The 25,486-nt window shown below is 41.4% G+C and overlaps 2 protein-coding genes across 2 annotated transcripts in view; one reads left to right on the top strand and one right to left on the bottom strand.

Annotated features, from left to right (window-relative positions):
• TICRR (TOPBP1 interacting checkpoint and replication regulator) overlaps positions 1 to 5,209 on the bottom strand; it is a 79,633-nt gene extending 74,424 nt beyond the window's left edge. Inside the window, exon 1 of the mRNA XM_029574783.1 lies at positions 4,286 to 5,209. Coding sequence (XP_029430643.1) covers positions 4,286 to 4,951 — 666 coding nt within the window. The 5' untranslated portion in view covers positions 4,952 to 5,209. The remainder of the gene's footprint in view (positions 1 to 4,285) is intronic.
• Positions 5,210 to 5,315: 106 nt separating this feature from the next.
• The window catches only part of RHCG (Rh family C glycoprotein), a 161,263-nt gene continuing 141,092 nt past the window's right edge, over positions 5,316 to 25,486 (top strand). Inside the window, exon 1 of the mRNA XM_029575855.1 lies at positions 5,316 to 5,447. The gene's annotated coding sequence lies outside the window, so the exon portion shown is untranslated. The remainder of the gene's footprint in view (positions 5,448 to 25,486) is intronic.

Raw genomic sequence — 25,486 nt, 5'->3', positions numbered from 1 at the left:
GCTGGCAGTGGTGCATAACCCACTGGTCCTGAGTCCATCTGCCATCATGCTAAGAAAGACTGAAGTTGATTCTGTAGATCCTTACATGTTTCTCACATTCTATCCATGAAATTGACTTCAAAATGTATTAACTGCTAAATGTAGCAGTTTCACTGATCTACACCATATACTCTATACTTTCATCATGAAAGAACCATTATAGAAATATTCCAAAAGTTATTAAGGAAAAAAAAACACAAAAAAGTTGATTGCATTCATTCTCACACTATTTTCAATGCAAAACCTATAATACATCCAGTTCAAAAAATTGACTTAAAAAGACCCACAAAACAGTTACTGTAACTGGTGTTCTCTATGGACAGAGAGATTAATAAATCACATATGTGGGAGAGATACATGGCAACCAGTACGGAGGATGATCCGTTATTGGCTGGAATAGTCTAGAATGGTTTTCACATGGTTTTCAATTTGAGCCCTGCATCCAGCAGCCCTCAGTTAAGCTGTTAATCTAGAAGATATTTTTATTTAAAAGAATTTATTACCCGCACTTTTCAATGTTCGGGCGGGATAGTTTACAGAAAGGCCAGAAGTATTTGAACTCTATGGGGAGGTGGAAGGGTATATGTGCCTGTTAATCCTGCTGTCCACAGACACCAGTTACAGATAAGCAACTGTTTCTTCATGGAAAAACAGGGTAAAGTCACACATAAGGAAACTCTCAAGATCCTTCCTTCCCCATGTGCAAAATAATCAGTGATTTTGGCAGATATAAGAGGAATTCCATCGCTTAAGATTTAAAAACATTTCTGAGGACTGACAGACCGAATTTACTGTCATGATGGGATTTAGGCATTAATGAGATGCAAATGTTCAGATTGATCTCCACATTGCTGTCTTACAGATGTTCTAGATGATAGCAGATCCCTGGGAACAGTGATTAATCTAACTTTGTGTGCATGTACGTCTCTCCAGAAAGATTCTTGCATTGTCATAACTATGAATTCAAAGATCCAATTTACATTTATATTCACTTGCCTTTTCTGTTCATGAGACACAAAAAGTTGGGTAGAGGCTCTAGTATTCTTCGACCTATCCAGGCAGAAAGACAATATTCTTCTACAATCTAATGCATAAAGAGTTCCTTCAGTCTGGTGTGTAAAGGAGGAAAAATGTGGGTAGAGCAATCTCCTGATTTAAGTAAAAGCAGGAAGCTACCTTTGGCAAAACTTAGAACATGGGTATAGGTCAACTTATATTCTCATGTAGGAGGGGTAGGTAACTAGTGCCTGGAGCTCACCTAACCTCCTTGCAAAAGTAACAGCAGTAAGGAATACATCCTTTAGGGTAAGAGGTTTCATGAAGCACCTGTCCACTGTCCCCATAGAGTTCAAACACTTCTGGTCTTTCTGTAAACTATCCCGCCCGAACACTGAAAAGTGCGGGTAATAAATTTTTAAATAAATATATATTCTAGATTAACAGCTTAACTGAGGGCTGCCTGATGCAGGGCTCAAATTCTGGTTGCTGCATCTCAAAAAAGATATAATTGCGATGGAGAAGGTACAGAGAAGGGCGACCAAAATGATAAAGGGAATGGAACAGCTCCCCTATGAGGAAAGACTAAAGAGGTTAGGACTTTTCAGCTTGGAGAAGAGATGGCTGAGGGGGGATATGATAGAGGTGTTTAAAATCATAAGAGGTCTAGAACGGGTAGATGTGAATCGGTTTTTTACTCTTTTGGATAGTAGAAAGACTAGGGGGCACTCCATGAAGTTAGCATGGGGCACATTTAAAACTAATTGGAGAAAGTTCTTTTTTACTCTGCGCACAATTAAACTCTGGAATTTGTTGCCAGAAAATGTGGTTAGTGCAGTTAGTATAGCTGTGTTTAAAAAAAGGATTGGATAAGTTCTTGGAGGAGAAGTCCATTACCTGCTATTAATTAAGTTGACTTAGATAATAGCCACCGCTATTACTAGCAACGGTAACATGGAATAGACTTAGTTTTTGGGTACTTGCCAGGTTCTTATGGCCTGGATTAGCCACTGTTGGAAACAGGATGCTGGGCTTGATGGACCCTTGGTCTGACCCAGTATGGCATGTTCTTATGGCCTCAAGAGAGACTTCAAATGAAGTAACCTCTTCATAAAGCAGGTGATTAAGAGAGAGTTAGCGATCAGCTATCCCGCATTCTAATTATAGTAAGCCAACAATGCACGCTGACTGAATTAGTCCTTACCTGCTGCATCTTTCAAAAGCAAGATTGAGTATCTCTGTAACTGTACAGTAGTTTGTCTGCCCTTTGTCTGTACTCTAACAAAGTAAATCTTGCTCATTTTGAAGCATAGGGCTCCCTAGTGCTCTGCTAGAAGTATTCTTGAAACTCTACAAGGGCAGCTAAATGAAGAAACTAGTACGCTCCCAACATCCATGCTGTAAGCACTAAGGCCATTAATTACATTTGGATGTAAGTGATGCTTTTTTGATGACTGACAATCTGGTAATGGCAGAATTGGTATTAGTAATGAGAGCTGAAGGATGAGCAGGAGGGCTACAAAGATCTGTTTCCTATTTCTGCTTTTAACTTGTCTTTGCCAAGCTATGAAGAAGACAGCATTATGTTATGGGGATGCTTTACAGAAGTGGGGACAGGGAGGTTTGTGAAGATTGCGAGAAAAATGAATGGTGCAAAGTACAGTCAGATCCTGGAGGAAAACCTGTTCTGCCACAGACCTGAGACTAAGGGAGAAGATTTATCTTTCAGCAGGACAAGGAAAGTTTAGCATACATTATATAGAAATGTGAAACAAACTCCTGCTTCATGCATTTGATTTTTATTTTTTAGTCAGCAGAATACGAAAAATGTACAAGATTGTGAAGACTTTTGCAAGGCACTGTCAGATGGCTAGGAAAAGAGCTAAAAATGGGGGAAAACCCTGGGTAGTTGCAAATGAAAAATCATGATGTTGAAAATCCATATAGAGGCTGGTTTTGATTAGGATGAAAGCTAAAAGAAGAAAACAGAAGAAAAAAATAAAATAATGCAGTTTGGTGCTGGTGAGTGATAAGCAAAGCAGAATCCACCATATTGTATATGTGAAGAGATCATATGCACCTTTTGATGTTTTCATCAGGTTTATTTTAGAATATATATGTTTTTGATTATACAAGTTAGATTTCCAGGGTAAAAAATATATTAATCTTCCAAAGCCAGGGTTCAAATCCCACTGACACTCTTTGTGACCTTGAGCAAGTGACTTCACCCTCTTTTATCCCAGGTACAAATTTAGGGATATATTTACTAAGCTGCATTTAGGTGTTTACTGCACAGTAAACACCTTAACACGTGATAATGCTGGATTTTACCCCAAAATGGCAATGAGCTGCTTTGTAAATGCAAACAAAGTAGCTCGTTACTAATCAATTTCAGGCAAATAAAACAAAAGTTTTCCTAAAAAAGCACAAATCACATTCATGAAAATTAGCATCTCTTTGTTCAGAGGGAGTGTGTTAAAGGGCCTTAAGTTGTAAGTGGTCAGCTGGCACCATTTTTATTGGGGGGGGGGGGGGGGGGGGGCATTCTGGGCTCCACTATCCCATCAGGGATTGAAAAGTATGCCCAGGAAGGGGATCTAAGAGGGTGAGCTGGGGAGTGGCCTTCACCAAGATTTTATTTTTTACACTTTTATTGCCTTGGGGCTGCCTTTAGATGAAAAGAGACAGGGTATCTCACAAGACTCCTGGGGTTTTTAGATATTGTTTAGGTGGATGGAGGGCTTTCTTCAGTCCCTTTAACCTGATGGTGGCCCCAGCCTGCAAGGCCGTCTTTCCTTATTTCTTTGGGCAATTAAGTCATAATATTTTGCCATCAGGGAAAACACTGTTTAGTAAATGACACTTTAGACTGGTGACAGGTAATACCTACTGTGTCTGAAAGTAACTCTCCTTGAGTTACCAATGAAAAGGCCTGAGTGAAATAAAAAAAAAAATACTCTTCACTTTTAAATCTCCCCAGGATGACTCTTCCTATATGTTAGCCCAAATGCAGCCTAGTGTTAAGCATTACTGGGCTACAAACCAAGAGACCAGGGTCAAATTCTACATCCCCCATTGACACTTCTTTAAATAGTGGATAAGTCACTATCATTAATTTAAAAAAATCAATCATATTGAAGTACAGCCTGTGTGCCTGTTTGTTGCTCTTTTCAAAATAACCATGCATGTTAACACAGCTAGTTTTTAATGCTCAAACTAAACATGAATGTTGATAGCATCAGACTATTACCTTGGACCATTCAGTAGTGTCCACCCAATACAAAGTGATTTTCTTGTTGGTGATCATATCCTGGACACTTTTGGGTAAGAGCCTGTCCATCACTTGTTGAGAACTAAGCACCTTATCGTTATCAGCCACAAAGTGAAGCAGCTCCTTGCTGGAGCGTGGGCAAGCAGAGAAGAGGAAGATGGCATTTCTACTCTTGGCTGCGATGAAGCCTTCCGAGACGGGTTCGATCTCCCGGGGCTCCTCCTGTAAGGCCAGCCTCTTCGCTCGGCGGGTCCTTTGCTGAGGCGGCTTGGCTGGGGATGTGATATCTGGTCGGTCCCACTGGTAATCAAACAAGATTTCTTTCAGGGCGCTTTGGGTAAAAGCGGCTCGGGAACCCCGGCCCCGGGGAACCCGCAAACCCCGGGCTGCTTCGAACCGGGCCTCCAGTTCCTCCTCGAAATCAAGCCAACCGCGGGGCCCCAGCTCCTGGAAGTCACCCATTCGATTGGGCTTGCTAGGACGGGCTCCGGACGAATCAAAGTACCTACAACCCCAACGAACTTGGTCCGGTCCGAAACGACAGCCCAGATAGTTCAGGAGCCGCAGCGAGCTCAGTCTGACCCGGTTCCTGTGAGTCCAGTCCGCCGTGTCCAGCAAAAACACCACATTGTGACCAGACGCCATGCCCAACGGCAAAGCGGCCTACACAGCGCCGAGCAAACATTCGCTCCCGAGCACGAATCCAACCACCCTCCCCCTCCCCCGGATAATGTTGCCAAATAGACAACTTTCCCGATGAATTGGGTAGTTTGTTTTAAATTCCGCACTTTTTTTTTTTCTGCAGTGGATATTTTAACCCCCGCCGTCACCAACAATGCACCAGGACGACTCTTTTGCTCCTAACTTCCACATTCAACTGTGGCCGACACAGTGAAGGGGGGGGGGGGGGGGTCTTCGCGCATGCGTCTCAACGGGAGACGTCACATCCTACCTAACGGCAAGAATCCCCCTGAAATTCAACGGCCGTTTCCGGTCTCGCGATCACTAATGATGTGCTTCCGGCTAGGGGCTCCTGCTGTTTCTTATTCAACTCGTAAAGTTTTTTTTCTCGTGTTGAGGAAAGCAAGCAAGGTTTGTGTTTAGAAACACCGTTGGATTCAGATACAATAATTAGCGAGTGGTAAGAAAGAGTTAACCATCTTTATTGCGCACGGTAGTATTTTTTGGTTTTTTACCGAGAATGTGCCGGCCACGCTGCTGGAACTGCTGTGTTAGTAGGGAGGGCCGGCGCGGCTGGTTGAGGCCGGTCCAGGTGTAACGGTTACACAGGGAGGAACAGATCTTGGGTGTTGGTGAAGGATTGGGGGCGCAGAAGATGCTTGTGAGAACAGCGGGAATAGGAGCTGTGCTGAGCCGGTGCTCGGAAGGTCCCTTGAGCTCAGCTTCCTGTTTCCGACAGTGTCTAGTCCGGGTCACAAGTAGCCAGCAGATCCCCAATAGTTGATTTATTTTTTTGTATCTCCCAGGGATAAGCGCGGGCTAATAATTGTTTGTGGACTTGTCTTTCAGAAACTTATCCAATCTTTTTTTTTTTTTAACCCACTATGGGGGTCGAGGCAATAGTGCGCACAGTTTGGTTTTTTTTTGTGTGGAAAAATGTTACTTCTGATGCAGCCAGGAGTTTTGTGCACAAAATGTTTGTGTGTGTAAAATTGTGCGTCCTACCTGGCTCTCTCACGTAGTGACTTCCCCCCCCAACAAATGGAAACACTGTCCTCTCATTCATCCGGTGTGTCTCCCCCCCCCCGACCTTCACTTCTTCCAACCAAATCGATCAATCTCCCCCTACTGCTTTTTTTTTTTTCATGTCTTCCTGCCCAGCTGCATTGGTGGAGGCAGATGAAGACCCTGACCTTACAAGTACCCTTAGGCCTGCAAGAAGAGGCAGGCCCACTAGGGGCAGCGGTAAAGGAAGGCCTAGGCTAGTGCCATGGCCAGAAGAGGCCTTATGCAAACCTCAGAGCCACATGAAGAAAGCGGTTCTTGAGGGAAAGAAGAACAGGTTTTCTGAAGATCTACTGCAACTCTTCTCCAACGGACCTCTGAACTCTGGTGGTTTGCTCTTTGCTTTCCCGCAGGCCCATAAAGATGGCAGGAAGAGTTACCATGATGCTACTGTAGCTGTCTTTTCTTTCTTCTCCCAGTTAATTGTTGGTATTGCTGGCTGGGATGATAGCTGTAGTAGGATTGGGATCACTTCCTTTTTTTTACCCCCCTCTTGCCTATGTGGGTGGCAAGCAATTCTTGCAGCTGACTGCTAGGAGGAGATTGGATGGTCTGGTTCTGAGTTGAGCAGTACTGTGGTGCTGGCCTGCAGTTAAATTTAAGACAGAGTGCTCTGGCTGCTGTTAAAGGAGCTGTAGCATCCACTCTGCAGCTCTACAGTCATTGGTGGATAACTAAATAAAAGTACAATGCTGCGGAATTGCTGTGTGCTGTCAAATGTTTAAACCCTAGTTGTACTGATTTTTAATTCTGTAATGCACTTTGGCCAGCATGCTGTAGAAATTCTAAATAAAAATCATGGAATGGGGAATGGATGCATTTACAGGAAAATGCATATTTCAAAAATGTTTGCACCTGGGTTGTTGTTTTTTTGCCAGGAACTAGGGTCAGGAGTAGTTGAAAACTATGGAAATATGGGTTCAAATTCCACTTTTGTCACTGATGCTCCTTGTGACTTTGTCATTTTATCTCCCATTGCCTCGGGTACCCACTTAAGAGTGTGAGCTTTTTTGGGCAGGGACTTATAATACCTGAAACATGTCATAGACCAGTTTTGAACTAAAATTGGAAAAGTGGTCTAGAAATACAAGGTTGTCATCCTTTTCTTTTGGCTCCTTTATGTCTAAATGTGTGCCTCTACTAACATGGATATGTGTATGACCTGTGTTGCCCTAGTGTGAGGCTGTTAGATGTCTGCTATAAGTATTCTAGTTCTCTTGAAGTTTGTTTCTCTGGTGTAATTTTAATTTTTATTGTCTCTGTCCATCCCAATATCTCTATTCCTTTCTGTATTTCATTACTCCCCTCTGTCATCCTACTGTTTTATTCCCTTCATGCTATCAAACTTCCCTCTGTTACACTAGCTTCCACTTCTTTCTCCCTTCTATCACAGATTATGTAGCATGGACTGAAGCCATTTTCTCTGCAAAACTAGGACACAAGTGAAAATTAAGAATAAACCATTATTATTAAGATAAAATTAGTTACCACCTATCTTGCCAGTGCTGGGTGCAAATATACCTCTCTGTCCCTCTTCTTTCTTGCAAAACTGCATCCCATGTACTAACCAGTCAACCTCTCACTTTCTCTCTGCTAGCACCATTTTGTGGGAATAAGTTTCCTCCAGAGATCCAAGGGGCTTTCTCTTTGGCAAGCTGAAAACTAATTTATTCAAACAAGTATAGGCTAAAGGTTGACTCCCTCAATTGCTGTTTTCTTTGTTCACTCTTCTCCCCTTTTTCCCCCATATTGCACTGTAGTGATTTGTTTTCTGCAGCAAGGTGCATAGTAGGAGCACCAAATAAACTGAAAGTACATTTTTAAAAAATTTACTAAAATTTGACATCTAGCTGTCACTAGACCACATTGGGTCAGTCTAGTCAGTCTGGCTTGTCTCTTAAGAGCTAAATGCAGGCTGAGCCACATGAGCACAGGAATAAAAACAGTATCAAAGGCCGCTGCGAGGTTCAGCAACTCCAACAAATTCCTTTCCATTGTCAAACCCATGTCTAAAGACATCAAAAAGTGATAGCAATGTGTCAGTGTTATGTCCGGGTCTAAACTCGTATTGCTGAGTATCTTAAGATTGAATTAGTGTCCATAAATTTTGTTTTTATTAGATGAGGCAAGGGATTGCAAATAGCACAGGGATGAAATCTTGAAGAGAGGAGTGGGGAGGGGAGAGTGATGAAAATATTGGTGATGGGGGTGAGATAGAAGGGAGAGCAGAGGATGAAGGATCTGCAATTGGGAGTTGGAGGGAGAATTCCAGGATCTGGGAGAAGAAGGAAGAAAGTTCCAGGAACTGGGGACTAGAATCCAAGATTATACGAAGGATTTTAAATCTGGATATCATCCGCGTAGAGGAAATATTTTAGATTGAGGTCGGTGAGAAGCTGGCATAATGGTAAAAGGTAGATGTTAAAGAGCGTAGGAGACAGGGAGTAACCCTGTGGGATGCCTACTGATGAGTCATAGCGTGAAGATTCTTTGCTCTGGATCTTAACCTTGTACCCTCTATTGCTGAGAGAGGTTTTAAACCATGTGAGTGCAGTGCCTGAAATTCCTATGGAAGCCAACTGGTTTATGAGGATGGAGTGGTTGACAATGTCTAAGGCTGACGAAAGGTCCAGTAGGATCAGTAAAAAGGATTGCCCTTTGTCGAGACCCATGATAAGGTAGTCAGGGAAATGAGGAGGGATTCAGTGCTTAATGCTTTGCGGAACCCGTATTGGGATGGGAATAAGAGTTTGTCTTCAATGTAGTCCGAGAGTTGAGTGTTCACTAATTTTTCCATAAGGTTGGCGATCGGTCGGTAGTTATTAGGGTCTTTAGGGTACAAATTTGGTTTCTTAAGGAGTGGTTTGAGGGAAGCCAGTTTGAGGTCGTCTGGGTAGGATCCTTGGGATAAAGAGCAATTTATGTTTGGTGGGGATATGATCCGAAGGATGAGAGGACGGTTTCATTCTTAAAACACCTTGAATCTCAGTGGCGGAAATGAGTTCGAATGCTTCTAAGCGAATGTTTTTGACGGCGAGCTGATGTGAGGTCAAAAGAGAAACGGTGTTAGAGGGCAGCTGAGTTAGAAGGCTGATTTTGTTACTGAAATATAGCGCTAGTTCTTCAGCTTTAGATTGTGCTTGGTTAAGGGAAATCTCCGGGGGGTTTATTTGTGTGAGATTAGATACATAGGTAAAGAGGGCTTTAGCGTAAAAGTCTCTTTTAGATCTTAAAGTAGTGGATTTATGTTGATGAAGGGTAAATTTGTAGACGGATAGAGTGCTTGCGCATGGGTCTTTACGCCATTTGCTCTCTTTTTGTCTTAGAATTTGTTTTAGCTTTCTTAGTTCTTTAGTGAACCATGGTTGTCTTTTGGAGGAGTTAGTGGGATTTTTTTGTTACTAGTTGACATAGCTTGTTAGCTATAGATTCTGTGATGTTGTTCCAGGAACGGAGAGCTGAGTTCGGATCGGTGAGGTCTATGAGGTGGAGTTGTGATGCCAAGTGATTACTAAGATCTTCGGAGGAACATGATCTTCTGTATGGAAAGGAGGGTGAGGGTATGTGTGAGGTGATGGTATCTTTTAGCGAGAATGAGGTTGAAATGAGTGAGTGATCTGACCAAGGGACCTTCGTACAACTAAGGTGAGATGCAGGCTTAATGCCAGGGTTGACGAAGATAAGATCCAGCGTGTGACCGGCTTTGTGCGTGGGTTTGTTAACTAACTGCTTGAAACCCAGGGCTGTGAGAAAGGCTTCACAGTTGGGTGAAAGTGTAGGGTTGTCAACATGCAGATTAAAATCTCCTAAAATTATTGCTGGCGCGTCCAAATTTATGAGAGTGGTGGTTATTTCAACCAGTGGGGAGAGGCGTCTGTTTCCAGGAAGCCCGGAGGGGCGTAGACGAGTAGGATTTGAAGTTGGTCTGATGTGAAGAAGCCAATTTAAAGTTTGGAATCTGAATTGAATGGGTGTAGAGTGAATCTGAGGTCTTTTTTGGTTGCTAAGAGAATTCCTCCTCACCTTTTTTTCTGACAAGGAAGAGAGAAGATGTTATAGGTCAGCGTAGGTAGTTGGTTTATTATTGCAGTATCTGTGGGCTTAAGCCATGTTTCAGTGATTGCGCATATATCCCGATTAACGTCTATGAGATAATCGCTAAGTATCAGTGATTTCTTGGTTAGGGATTGCGCGTTGAATAAAGTTAGTGAAAATAGGGTGAGGCCTAGAAGTTGGGTGATCGGAGCGATCAGGATTGGAGAGAGGGTTTTTAGGTTGTGGTGTTGGACTTGTCTGGTTGATTTTCCTTTGGACGATAGGCAGTGTTGAAAAATTGGGATTGGGAAAATTGAATGCATTCTGGGAGCTAAAGCTGACAAAGGAAGTGTGCCAGAAAAGGTTATGGAATGGTTGCTGTCAGTGGGAGACTGATTAGTAAGTTAGAGTTGGCTGCGGTTGGGTCCTAGCAGGAGATTATTCGCCGTAGGAGATCAGATGAAGAAGAGAAGTGGGGGTAGCAGTAGGGAGAAGTCCAGCCAGCCCACCGGGGTTGCACGAAGGGGCGCACAAAGGGGCAGGCCCCTTTGGTGCGCGACACCTAGGAGCAGCACTAAATTTAAAGACCAATCGGGGCTTTAAATGTTTTTTCTGCCTGCTTGAGGCCCCTTCTGAATTACCGGTAAATCTGTTTTCAGTTGAATTAAATTCTGCCAGTTGGCATCAAGCAAATTTACTGAGAAATGTGCAAAAAGTGATGTTTTTCAGTAAATTACTATTATAAATTACAAATTATAAATTACTCTTTATATTGTCATTGTAATTGTTGAAATGTGAACCGAAGTGATTAGTAACATTGTTACCTGAACTGCGGTGTATAAAACTGTTAAATAAATAAATAAATAAAATAAATTTTGAATATGTTCATCTGAATAACTCAAATTATTGTCCTTGTCCACAAATAGTAAATTTTGCAGCAGGTAGCTGAAGAATAACCCAACATATAAGGGGACAGTTGATCTTTTACAGTTTCAAAAAATATATTTCAGGGATCCATTTTCCAAAAATGCTCAGTGCTTCATTTAGGTACCTAAACACTTACAAATTTGATGTAATCCCTGGCAAAAACGAATGAATTGCATGCACAGTAGCTCACTTAATGTGAATCATAATAAAGCTCATGATCTGCAATAAGCCTCAAAGTTTAACTACACCTCGAGGTACTGTAGTCCAGCTTTCCCTCAAAGAATATCAGCAGAATATCGTATTGATGCGCCCAGGCTGATCCCACCCTCCCCAGGATCTGAAAAAGGGTTGGTTAGCTCTGCAGAGTCAGAGCCCCCATTCACAAAATTCTCCCACACAAAAAAAGCCCTCAGCCCCCAACAGATGATGTCCCAGAGCCCTGTTTCCCTGGAAAGAAAGCCCTATTTCCCACCCAACCCCTCCATGTTCCTCTCCTGGATGGTCCTTGAACCTCTCTTATCCAATGAAAGCCTCTGGTTTCTTGGGCAGGAGTGATGCCCGATTGCTCCTGCCTACTGGTGTTGAATTTCACAATGTTGTCAGCAGATTTGAGATTTCACCTGGCACCATTTTGGATTTTGGCACAGGAGTGATTGGGCATCACTCCTGCCTCAGGCACCTAATGCTGCCATTGGGTAAGGGGCAGGAGTAGGGAGGTGTATGGTGGTTTGTTTTTTTTTTGGGAGGGAGGGGAGAGTGGTGAGATGCAAAACTATTGGTGCATTTTGGTGGTGGTGGGGGGGGGGGGGTTGGGAGGAATCTCTCAGGGCAAGGGTTATCCTGGGAAGGGGCTGACGGAATTGTTTTGGGATGGGATTTTGTGCCGGGGGGGCATCTTTGGGTCTCCGTGCAGGGATGTGGGAGAGGGTTTTAACTCTGCAGGGTTGGAGGATTAGAACTTGGGGCTGGCTGCTTCTTAAGAGATTTGGGGGGGGGGGGGGGGGGCTCCGTGTGACTAAGTAGCTCTGCTCCTGACATAACTTCTTTTTCTTGGAGCCACCAGCAGGCCAGGAGTTGTGGGGGCATTTGCCTGAGACCTTAAATACAGTAGAAGACTTTCTTCAACATCCATGGGAGACCATCTGCCTCTCTCCCCTTCCTGCTCTTCAATCTTGGGTGGAGATCCACTCTGGCAGGTTCATCCTAGGTCCCCTAGAGTCAGCCTTGTTTGTTCTATGTATTGGAGAAATATTTGTTTAGGAAACAGCAGAGAATGATATTGCCTCAGGTATCTATGCCTTCCTGAAAGGGACCAATATTTATTTTTTCCACATTATAAAGTATGTCTTTATTTGGTTTAGAAAAACCTTCATTTACAACAGAAGAAAAAAACCTGTGTGTATTGCCATCTTCCTACACAACAATTCATTCTCTTGTCAGGATCAATGCACACGAAAAACAAGAGATCCTGTATGAATTCACAGTTGTAATCTGTAATGGAATATATTAACCACACAGAAGAGAGTGAAATGCTAAGAGAAATTAGGGAAGCTAACCAAATTGGTAGAGCAGTAATAATGGGAGACTTCAATTACCCCAATATTGACTGGGTAAATGTATAATCGGGTCACACTAGAGAGATAACGTTCCTGGATGGAATAAATGATAGCTTTATGGAGCAATTGGTTCAGGAACAGACGAGAGAGGGAGCAATTTTAGATCTAATTCTCAGTGGAGCACAGGACTTGGAGAGAGAGGTAACGGTGGTGGGGCTGCTTGGCAATAGCGATCATAATATGATCAAATTTGATTTAATGATTGGAAGAGGAACAGTGTGCAAATCCAAGGCTCTCGTGCTAAACTTTCAAAAGGGAAACTTTGATAAAATGAGAAAAATTGTTAGGAAAAAACTGAAAGGAGCAGCTACAAAAGTAAAAAATGTCCAAGAGGCGTGGTCACTGTTAAAAAATACCATTCTAGAAGCACAGTCCAGATGTATTCCACACATTAAGAAAGGTGGAAAGAAGGCATGGTTAAAAGGGGAGGTGAAAGAAGCTATTTTAGCCAAAAGATCTTCATTCAAAAATTGGAAGAAGGATCCAACAGAAGAAAATAGGATAAAGCATAAACGTTGGCAAGTTAAATGTAAAACACTGATAACACAGGCTAAGAGAGAATTTGAAAAGAAGTTGGCTGTAGAGGCAAAAACTCACAGTAAAAACTTTTTTAAATATATCCGAAGCAGAAAGCCTGTGAGGGAGTCAGTTGGACTGTTAGATGATCGAGGGGTTAAAGGGGCACTTAGAGAAGATAAGGCCATCGCGGAAAGATTAAATGATTTCTTTGCTTCGGTGTTTACTGAAGAGGATGTTGGGGAGGTAACCGTAATGGAGAAGGTTTTCATGGGTAATGATTCAGATGGACTGAATCAAATCATGGTGAACCTAGAAGATGTGGTAGGCCTGATTGACAAACTGAAGAGTAGTAAATCACCTGGACCGGATGGTATACACCCCAGAGTTCTGAAGGAACTAAAAAATGAAATTTCAGAACTATAAGTAAAAATTTGTAACTTATCATTAAAATCATCCATTGTACCTGAAGACTGGAGGATAGCAAATGTAACTCCAATATTTAAAAAGGGCTCCAGGGGCGATCCGGGAAACTACAGACCGGTTAGCCAGACTTCGGTGCCAGGAAAAATAGTGGAAAGTGTTCTAAACATCAAAATCACAGAACATATAGAAAGACATGGTTTAATGGAACAAAGTCAGCAGGGCTTTACCCAGGGCAAGTCTTGCTTCACAAATCTGCTTCACTTTTTTGAAGGAGTTAATAAACATGTGGATAAAGGTGAACCGGTATATTTAGTATACTTGGATTTTCAGAAGGCGTTTGACAAAGTTCCTCATGAGAGGCTTCTAGGAAAAGTAAAAAGTCATGGGATAGGTGGCGATGTCCTTTCGTGGATTGCAAACTGGCTAAAAGACAGGAAACAGAGAGTAGGATTAAATGAACAATTTTCTCAGTGGAAGGGAGTGGACAGTGGAGTGCCTCAGGGATCTGTATTGGGACCCTTACTTTTCAATATATTTATAAATGATCTGGAAAGAAATACGAGTGAGATAATCAAATTTGCAGATGACACAAAATTGTCCAGAGTAGTTAAATCACAAGCAGATTGTGATAAATTGCAGGAAGACCTTGAGAGACTGGAAAATTGGGCATCCAAATGGCAAATGAAATTTAATGTGGATAAGTGCAAGGTGATGCATTTAGGGAAAAGTAACCCATGCTATAATTACACAATGTTGGGTTCCATATTAGGTGCTACAACCCAAGAATGAGATCTGGGTGGTCATAGTGGATAACACATTGAAATCGTCAGTTCAGTATGCTGCGGCAGTCAAAAAAGCAAACAATGTTGGGAATTATTAGAAAGGGAATGGTGAATAAAACGGAAAATGTCATAATGCCTCTGTATCGCTCCATGGTGAGACCGCACCTTGAATACTGTGTACAATTCTGGTCGCTGCATCTCAAAAAAGATATAATTGCGATGGAGAAGGTACAGAGAAGGGCTACCAAAATGATAAGGGGAATGGAACAACTCCCCTATGAGGAAAGACTAAAGAGGTTAGGACTTTTTAGCTTGGAGAAGAGACGGCTGAGGGGGGATATGATAGAGGTGTTTAAAATCATGACAGGTCTAGAACGGGTAGATGTGAATCGGTTATTTACTCTTTCGGATAGTAGAAAGACTAGGGGGCACTCCATGAAGTTAGCATGGGGCACATTTAAAACTAATCGGAGAAAGTTCTTTTTCACTCAACGCACAATTCAACTCTGGAATTTGTTGCCAGAGGATGTGGTTAGTGCAGTTAGTATAGCTGTGTTTAAAAAAGGATTGGATAAGTTCTTGGAGGAGAAGTCCATCACCTGCTATTACGTTCGCTTAGAGAATAGCCACTGCCATTAGCAATGGTAACATGGAATAGACTTAGTTTTTGGGTACTTGCCAGGTTCATATGGCCTGGATTGGCATTTTCTTATGTTCTTAAAGGCATTCTCTCTGACTGTTGCTCTCCCCAATGAGGCAGCTGGTATTCTTGTTGGCAGTTTTCAAATGGCCCACATCATTGCAAATTATATGGGTGTTAATATGTGTGCCTCATGACTTCTGCCTTTGAGTCCCTTCGTTTTGTGGCTTGAGAAAATCAGCAGAGCCATGTTACTCAAAAATTGCCAGTTTTCCCTATTTAGGGACGGTATTCTCTTTTATGCATACAAATTTAACTATTTCCACTGTCTCCCTCATCCTCCAGTACATTTCAGTATGGGTTAAAAACAGTTCAGTCTTCCTGACACCAAATCTCATAAAACTAGAGCGTAATGTATGCATAAGGGTGGAAGTAGTCCCTCGCTGTCTATCCTTTTTTTTTTTTAGGAAATAAAGGCGCACCTGCTAAATGGCGGGAGCCCAGGTCGATTGGGCAGAAGTAATTCCTTACAAAGGGAAATAGTAGACAACAGATGTAGTGTACCCATTGTGTCCCATTAGTGCCCCCAAGCCTTGGGCAGACGGAGGAGGAGCAGACAGAGAGCTTTGATGGAAATGCAAATCATTTTCCCGTTGGCTAATTACCGCAGCAGGGAGGATTGCCCTCCTCTCCTGTCGTTATGCTGATTCGATTAATCCTTGAGATTGAAGCCCGAGTGCATCAGAATGCAGGTGGGGAACGGCTTGCACTATAATCAGTGGGCATTAGAAATGAGGCAGGACGGGGACTGACTTGACAAATAACAGTTTTTATTTTCCTTGGGAAAGAAGTGAGAATGAAGTGCGAAGGCTTTCACAGTTCCTTTATTGCTGTTAACATTATCACAGTTGCAAACTGTCCAATTTCTAGCTCGGCTAGATTCTCCTTCCAGGAGCCTTCCTGATCACAGACCAGGAAAAGGTGCAGATTTCCGCAGAGTCATTTTGTTTTTTTTTTTTATACTAAAGTACATTAATGCATGTTAAACACCTGCATTAGGCAATACAAGCAGTTAATGCATGTTAAAGCAGCGTTAATGCACTTCCATTACCATTCATGCAAAATTTCCTGACATAATCTAAAAAAAATGTCACATAGTATACAAATACATGCTAATGCATGCCAAGCAGTTCATTAATATTCATTTGTGGCTAGCACAAAAAACATTAACCCAATTTGCCTTAACCTGCCGCTCCATACAGGTTACCCCCATTCAGAAATGTTACATCTAAAGTAAGCAATAGGTTACCCCTTTTCTTCATTTCCCTCCTCTACCCATTAGAGCTTCTCAGTGTTTATCCCTGCCCTTTTGAATTCTGTGACCATTCTAGTCTTCCCTGCCTCTTCCAGAAGGGCATTCCATGCATCCACCACTTTTTCTGTGAAGAAATATTTCCTGATGTTCCTGTCTCCTTGGAATTTCAGATCATGACATCTAGTTCTACAGCTACCTGTGCTATTTTGCTACTGGGCTTATTTGCATATGGGGGTAATTCTGAGCTAATGTAAAGCCTGCAGGTTCTCTTTACCCACAAATTTTTACACTAATTTCTGAAGTACAAGTACGCGAGTATGTTTGCTCTGACAAGTATCCCAGGAAACCTATCTATGCATATAATGTGTGTGGGAAGTCCCCCAGTGGAATTGGCATGCATTCTATTTAAAATTTAAAAAAAAAGCGTGCAAGTCCCAACCACACCCAACTTCACTGCCTGGAATGTCTGCGTGCTGAAAAGCAAGCTCATAATATATACATTAAAATATACACGTATGTGCATAATTTTGCATGCATATTGGATGCAAAATTTTCTAAATATTGTGTACTTCGTCTCCAGTGTTCTACTCATATGCAGAAAAATCCTCAGGTGCCATCCTATATAATCTGTCAATTTTAATGTACCAATGTTTGTTCTCATGAATACCATTTAGTAGTTTAAAACAGAGGGTAGACTATCTTCCTCATCCCATTTGTACACTGCCTAGGATGAAAGTTAATTTGGAAAAAGCCACTTAATAAATCATAAATAAAGGACCATTTCTGAGAGTAAAACACTACTTTACCTGCAAAAGTTCATTTCAAATGTGACTATCAAGTTTACAGCCATGACCACATGTGAGACTGAATGTGTGGTGTACATTATACAATGTCCTTGTATATGTGGGACGAACGAAAAGAAAGATAAGAACAAGGCTCATTGAACATCGCAGCTGCATCAAGAATTGCAAGGTCACAGCTCCCTTAGTGCAACATTGTATGTCAGCCAAACACAATTTTGTGGATCTAAAATGGTCCATCATTGAGAAACTGTATCCATGTATACGGGGGGGTGATGTCCAACAACGGCTTAATCAGCGTGAACAATACTGGATTTTCACCTTACAGATAGTGAATCCGGGGGGACTCAACGAGAAAATCAACTGGTACACTTTAACATAGTTGATGGTCTGCCTAAGATGCTGAGGAATGTTGAACTTTCTAACTCAGGAATATATATATATTCCCATGAACCATTTAGAAGATATCGGTGGTTTGAGGTCAAAATTCCCATACAATGATTGAAAGCAAGAACATGTGCCTATGTAAGAAATGGTGAGATTGTTTTTTCATAATGTTTCGCCATATAGCTGACCTGATAGAGGACTTCAAATACCAAATGGAGGATTTTAACCTAAAGCAGATAACTTGGCAGAGGACACATAGCCGACCTGACAGAAGACTTCAAATACAAAATGGAGGATCATAGTTGATGGTCTGTTTAAGACGCCGAGGAATGTTGAATTTTCTAACACAAGAATATATATATTTCTCTGGACTATTCAGAAGATACTGGTGGTTTGCTGTCATATTTTTTAGACAAGGATTAAATATTTGAAAGCTTTATCATGTGCCTATGCAAGAGATTGTGAGATTGAATTTTCATAATGTTTAGTCACACAGCCGACCTGATCGAGGACTTCAAATACCAAATACAGGATTTTCACCTGCAGCAGCTGATCTGGACATAAAGACGACCTGATAGAAGACTTCAAATACAAAATGGAGGATTTTAACGTGAAGTAGACGACTTGTTAGAGGACTTTATACCCGCCCTCAATACGGATTGACGTACTGTTGAAGTCATATCTGTAGGAAATAGATATATACCCTGCAGTTCTGCCATTTTAAATTAAGTGGGTCCGAAAACGGACCGCCAACGAATGTTTGTGATGAAGAAACGCCAGTTTGTTTTGCCGTTGTGGGAATGAACTTTAGAAGCTCTATTCCGAAGGATTTAGAAGACTTGACCCCTGAAGCAGGACCTTGGTGGTCCGAAACATGATCACGTCGGGATTTCAGCCTTGATCCTGGTTTGAAGCTAAGTACTGCAATTTTTGCATATGATCTATCTAAACAAAAGCTTTTCCGTGGCTTTGTTTTGAACTGATATCTTCCCGTGGCAATATAATTTTTGAGAGACTTCAATATTATTAATAAAGTAATGTGACCTCTCCTATGTTGGGTCTGATTGCTATACAGATCCCGTTGGAAGTGGTCCTACATAATTTGTTTTCACAGTAATTGCACTTTTGTACATGGCGTATTGAATTTTGATAAATTAACCTGAAACCTTATTTCATTGTTTTGTATTAATATAACATGAAATACCCATTTTTATTGAGTAGATCTGGTGAATTAGTTTCATACAAGCTTAAATCTACCTATATTCCTCAATTTCTGGTCACTCTTTAATTCTTCCTGTGCTCCTTTTACTTAACTTGTAATATAGTGTAAATGCCCGTATTGCAATTTCAAAGGTCTGCTGAAGATGTTAGTGATTTTGCTTGCGGGAGAGCTAATGATTTGGTTGGAAATACAGGTGCATAAGATGAGGTCCGTATTCAGCATGTTTGTCCAGCTAAGTTTGGCACTTATCGGGACATGCTGGGATTTAAAAATCCCACCAGTCTGACTGCTAACTTGTTGTTTGGCTATGTCAGGGGCGTTCTGGGGCAAAGCATCATTTTCTGGCTGTTATCTAGATAACTCCAATTTTCAACATTATCTAGCTTACCTAGCCGGATAATTTTAGGGCAGTTGGATAAACTTATCCAGCTAACTTTAAGATAGCCGTGTATATGGTGTCAGCCCACCGCTGAATATCACAGCTAAGTTAGCTAGATAAGTTTGTCTGGCTGTCTTTGCCAGCCGCCCAGCAGCTGAATATGGAACTCGAAGTCTTCTATGCTAACAGTGCTTAAGATTTCAGAAGATTGCAGGCCACTTGGAAGAAAAATACTTGAGGACTACAATATTCTACTAGATGATATGATTGCAGCACTGTTAAGAACAAGAAGGCACAGAAAATCTTGTTTAAAGTTTGTAAAATGGTACCCAGAGAAATTGTGATGGTCTTGCAACACCCTCACAAAACAAGAGGGGGAGCTCAAGAGACAGTAATAGATTAGCCTTCTTGTTGTCTGGACTTTACCAGCCAAGAAGCTGATCATAGACTCAAAGGCTGTATGATAGGTAACTGAATTCAAAAGGGCATGGGATAAACATAGAGGATTCCCAGTGGATATAGGATGAAAACAAAGAAGCTGGGTAACCTGTTGCTACTTTTGGTGTAACATTTTGCATGGGGATAACAAGTACAAAGCAGCAGTTGCAATCTTAAACCCTTTGCTGGGTAGACTGGATGAACCATTTTGGTCTTTATTTTACATCTTTTACTATGTTAATTAAACTGTGGAACTTTTTACTGGAGGTTGTAGTCCAGGCTGGTATAACTTGGTTTTACACAGTTTTGGACAAGTATCTGAAAGTATATTAACATTTATTAGCCAGGTAGACCTGGGGCTTGCCACCTCTTCTGGGAGTGAGTGACAGGGATGAGATCTCCCTATTAGGATATGCCAAGTGATCCATATTGACGTCAGACACAGGGTACTGGGCTTGATAGACCAGTGACCAGAGCCAACATGGTCCTTATGTTCTTATTTTATGTGTTTGTGCTAATTTACCAGTCATGGAAGTAGCTTACAGAAAATACTGTATGAAAAACAATTTCCAGGGTCTAAGACTGTTTTGTCTTAATACAAATAGAGGGTAATTGTCAAACTCCCTGCAGTGCAAGCAGGCCTGCAAGCACATTTTCAAAAGGAAATTCCCCATGTGTAGGTACTTGTGTACCTACAGGGCCTGTACATTTACCACAATCATGGGGCAGTTTTCAAACTGCATTTTTATGTGGGTTAGCATGCTTACCCATGTAAAATCTTTATTGAAAACTGCTCCCTGATTTTATTATTAAACTATATTTTATTACTTTTCTTTGACTACTCATGTAAGGAAGGTGATTAATCAAGCAAAAAAAAAGAATGTGTTTAGCCACCTTCCTATGTCCTCTCTGCAAGAAGGGGGGGGGGGGTGTTCTGTTTTGGAGTTGTCTCCTTCACTTGCTGCACCCCTGGAGTCTGCTTCCAAAAGTAAAGAAGATAAATTTCAGGGCCCTTGGGGTTTTCTCTTTGGATGACAACAAATCAGACAAGATTGTCCAATGGTGTTCCAACAAATAAACTTTACTTCAACATTCCACTTCTTCAGATGTAATTGACTAACCCAAGGTTCAATTCTTAGAGATATTAGCATGATCCATATTACATTTCACCATTTTCAGTCTTAGTAGGATTCCCTACTGTAGGATCTCCCATGAGATTGGATCTAGAGATTCTTGTACCCCTTGGTCTGACTCTGCTTTGCTGCAATGCAGGACAGTCTCCCTTCCTTATGTCTCCTTGAGTTTAGCACCAGATGGACACTCTCTCTTCTTACCATACCTTAGAACCTTCTATTTCTGACCACCCTGAGAATGTCATGGACTAGGGGAGGGAGGGTAAGGGGCACACCTCCCCACTCTTTCTTACACACACATGCTTATTCATTCTTCCCATTCTCACACATATACTCCCTCTAATGCTCTCCCATGCTCATTATTCTCACTCTTTAACACACGACTGTCATTCTTTTCCAAGGTCTGACCCCACTAGCAGCAGCTACCTCCTCCTTCGGGCCTGCATGGCCAGTGAGACTCTTCCTTGTTCTTCCGGCTATGCTAACAGAAGACTATTGCTCCTCATGCAACACAGGCTCCTCTTCCAAAAATTAACTTTTTGAAAATTCACTTGCAGCCCCATAAAGTCTGATAGTGAAAGAGAGAGCGTAATGAGAAAATAATGGCACACCTTTAGAAATAGATTTTAATTCCCCATTTTGAGGATTAATTATGTAACGCCCTGATAAATTATTCCAATTTTCAAAGCAGACTTACACATGCAAAGTTTGCTTTGCACATTATCCTGGCAAAACCCTCCAAGCAAGTTGCACCAGCTAAAAGCAAGGGGTGTGTATAAATCCTAAACCCACTTAGACTCCGCCCTTCAGAACTCATCTCCACTATGGGGTTAATTTTTTCAAAAGGTTTCAGTATGTGAAAACGTAAGTTACATGTGTAAATAGCATGTACAAGGATAAGCAGTATTTTTTTTTTTTTTTTATTGCAAAAGCCTACTAGTAGTGTCACTTGAAAATGTTAGAGGGGGAAGAGAGTCTATGGGCAATCTAGGGCAGGATTCAAAAGCTTGTGCACAAGTTAGTGTTTTATAAGTAGTATGCTAAACACACATTACCGAATTTGTACACACGCTTACACCTGCTGAATCGTGGAAATAACATCGCACTTTTCTTTTTATCTGCACGTTTTGGGTGGGAGGTCTGGGTTAAGTGATGGTGGGGAGAGGGGTGGCCAGCGTGAAGTGCTGGAGGCTCTGCATGAACTGGTGGAAGCAGTGGCAAGCTGGTGTTTAAAAGTATGCACATAAGTATTTTCATAGAGAAGAGGACACCCTTAATTTATAAAATTCCTGCCTTTGCGTGTAAGCTCTGGTAATTACGTACACATGTTAGAATTATTTTGTGCATAAGATATGTGTATACTTTTGTAAAAAAAAAAAAAAAAAAAAAAATGTATAGAAAGTATGCAGCTCCTGCACTGAAACATGCACATTTCTTTGGGAACGAGATACGTAGTGTTAACCTGTGCGGGTTCTGCCACAGTTAATAAAATAAAGGTACAACTAACTGCACACTCATATGCACATATTTGCTTATGTATGCACACTTGAAAATTACCAGTTTTTCAACAGCTATTTACCCATATTAACAGGCCGATTCAGTAAAAGTCGTGGGAGAGCGGGCGATTCAGTATTTAAATGAGGGCCCGCGGTTAAAAGAGGCACTAGGGACACTAGCGCGACCCTAGTGCCTCTTTTTTGACAAGACCGGCAGCTGTCAGCGAGATTGAGCGTCCAGTTTTCCAGCCGTGAGCCGATTTTTACATTTTTTATTTTTTTAAATTATTTTTTACTTTTGGGACCTCTGACTTAATATCGCCATGATATTAAGTTGGAGGGTGTACAGAAAAGCAGCTTTTATTGCTTTTCTGTACACTTTCCTGGTGCTGAGAGAAATTAACGCCTACCTTTGGGTAGACGCTAATTTCTGAAAGTTAAAATGTGCGGCTTGGCTGCCCATTTTACTTACTGAATCATGCGGGAATAATTAATAGGGCCATCAACATGCATTAGTTTCGGGGGGGGGGGGGGTTGGATGCGCGTTGTCGACTCCTTACTGAATAAGGGGTAAAGCTAGCGCATCGAACACGTGTCCAAACACAAGCTCACTGTACTGTATCAGCCTGTAAGTGCATTTACAGCAGGTAAAACCTATTGACAATTTAATGGCATATATTGCAGCAATTTTCAAAAGCTCACCTGGGTAAAGTGCATTTATTCATGTAAAACCCAGGTTTAAGCATGTAAATGTTTTTGAAAATCAGGCCCTTTGTGCGTAAAATTGCATGTGCGTAGGGTATATGCATGTAATTTTATATGCAGATCAGACAGGCAATTTTCAAAAGATAAAGCTCTGTTATACCCACAGACATCCCTTTTGGGAAATTACCTCCCCTATCAGAAGCATGCACTCCATAATTATGAATTGAGGATAGGATTAAATATAAAACACCCCCTCTTCCTCCATCTAAATATTGTACTCTTGTGCTCCTTAGACGGGGGTTTTAATCGTGCTGAACAAATAAAACAAAAATAGAAGGAAGATGGCTTTAATGGAAATATAGCAAGAATGTGCTGCCTTCCCTACTGTGCCTTTATCTCACAAGTTCTAATCAGAACTGCTGTGAAATTTGTACATAATACATTCTCTGCTTCAAAGCGAGGGAGCTATATTATAATATTTAATATTATATCCCTATTCTATCTCCATCTCTTTTATTACATATCCTCAGAACAGAGCACTTATACCCTACTAAAAAGTACTGTGTACTGGTAATCAAGAAGGTGACTTGAAGGTCCAGCAAATACAGGTAGAAGTTTGTGACTGATTCCAGCAAGATAGCTAGTGAGTTCTAGCTGCCTCAGGTGCTTTGGTGTCTCAGCTCACTGAGCTACAGCAAACTGCCTGTAGCATGAAGGTAAAGAGCTGTGGAAGGCCAGAAGGGGAAGCTACCTGTGAGGACATCTCCCATTGGCCTAGATGTAGCAACTGCATACATGGTAAACGAAAGGAGTTTATTTAACCCATAGATGTAATCATGAGAAGTACAACACTACTTCAAGTCCAATATTGTACACATTTTTAGAGATTATAATGTCCAATATAAGTGCACACAAAACTTAACTTGGTCAGTGTTTCAGAATCCACTCCATTTATTGTTCCGTCTGGTAACTCCTTACATTTACACCACAAAGTTCTGTTACAGTTCTTAACAACAGTCCCCGACACGGACCCGTGTTTCACCTGTCTGCTGCTTCGGGGGGATTCTTATCAATGTCTATAAACAAAAGTAGTAAAGTTGTGACCAAAGTTTAACAACTGGGCTACCCAAAAGACAGACTACATATGAAAAATTCACATACCTGTGTGGTAATCAGTCATTCATTTTATACAGGAGCACAGTAGTGCTGTGTCAAGAAGCAGTATTTAAACCCTAACTCAGGCTGTTTTGGCGCCAAAACCACGTTAATCACAGACACTAATCATTAGCTAATTACCCATCGTTCCTTGGTTATCATGCTAGAGTCATATGAAATGATGCCACTCAAGCTCGGCATTAAGTCCATTTGGGGCTAATGGATCTAAAATGTAGATCCATTTTTGTTCCCTTTTAATGAGAATAGAGGAAAAATCATCACCTCTGGTTGGAGGCGATATCACATCAATAACAAAAAAGTATAATTCTGCTACTGTGTGCGGTGTCTGTGTCCAGTGAGCCACTAATGGGGCCATTTCCCTGCCCGTATTTATATTAGATTTATGCTCGATTATTCGTGTCTTAATTCTCCTTGATGTCTTGCCCACATATAGTTTGTTACACGGGCAATTGATCACGTAAACTACCCCTTGTGTGTCACAGTCAGAACACCCATATAGAGTAAACGTTTTACCCGTGGTTGGATGTACAAACTCCGACATGGTCGATATGTGTTTGCACACTGAGCAATGGTCGCATGGTTTATGCAAGCCTCTCTCTCGTGTGCTGCCTTGCTGAGTAAAACATGTGTACCAACCTGTCCCGTACGTTGGAACCCCTTCGATACATAAACCGGATTGTACTCCGCAAGTATGTGTCAAGTGCTAACTCTCCCCAATATCTCCGAATAATTTTTGACATATTACTGATCGTAGAGAAGGGTAAGATGCAATTAATTGTCGGGGTGGTATCCTTCGTCTGGGGTAAGAAAAGTAAGTCCCTATTGATGTTAAAGGCTCGTTTGTATGCTCGTTTCAAAACCTTATTGGGATACCCTCTCTGTTGAAACCGCGATGACATCTGCTTAGCTTGGAAGACGTAATCTTCCCTTATTGAGCATAGCCGTCTGAGCCTTAAAAACTGGCCTGTAGGAATATTGTTTTTCAAATGGTGTGGGTGAAAACTGTCATAAGCTACTAAAGTATTCCTATCTGTTTCTTTACAATAGATGTAGAAAACTGATGATCCTGATAGATAATCATTACATCTAAGAATGGTATTTGGTGAGAATCCATCACAAAATTGAATTGTAAATTGGAGTTTAAGTGGTTTAGCCAATCTATAAACATGAACAATTGGACGTCAGTGCCTTGCCAGATAAAAAGTATATCATCAATATACCTAAACCAGTGCACTATGTGGGGTTGCCAATCTGATGTATAAATGTGCCGCTCTTCAAAGTCCGCTACGAACAGACAAGCTAAACTGGGGGCCATGGTTGTTCCCTTAATCTGCTGATAGTATTGAGATTTGAACAGAAAATAGTTACGTGTGAGTGCTATCTTAGCCAGATCCACTAAAAAATCAATGGGTATCCATAACTGTGTTGTCCTTGTGTTGAG

This window comes from Rhinatrema bivittatum, chromosome 13, assembly GCF_901001135.1.
Source record: "Rhinatrema bivittatum chromosome 13, aRhiBiv1.1, whole genome shotgun sequence".
Classification (NCBI taxonomy): Eukaryota; Metazoa; Chordata; class Amphibia; order Gymnophiona; family Rhinatrematidae; genus Rhinatrema; species Rhinatrema bivittatum.
The sequence above is the reverse complement of the archived record's forward strand: the minus strand, read 5'-3'. Positions and strand labels throughout refer to the sequence as shown.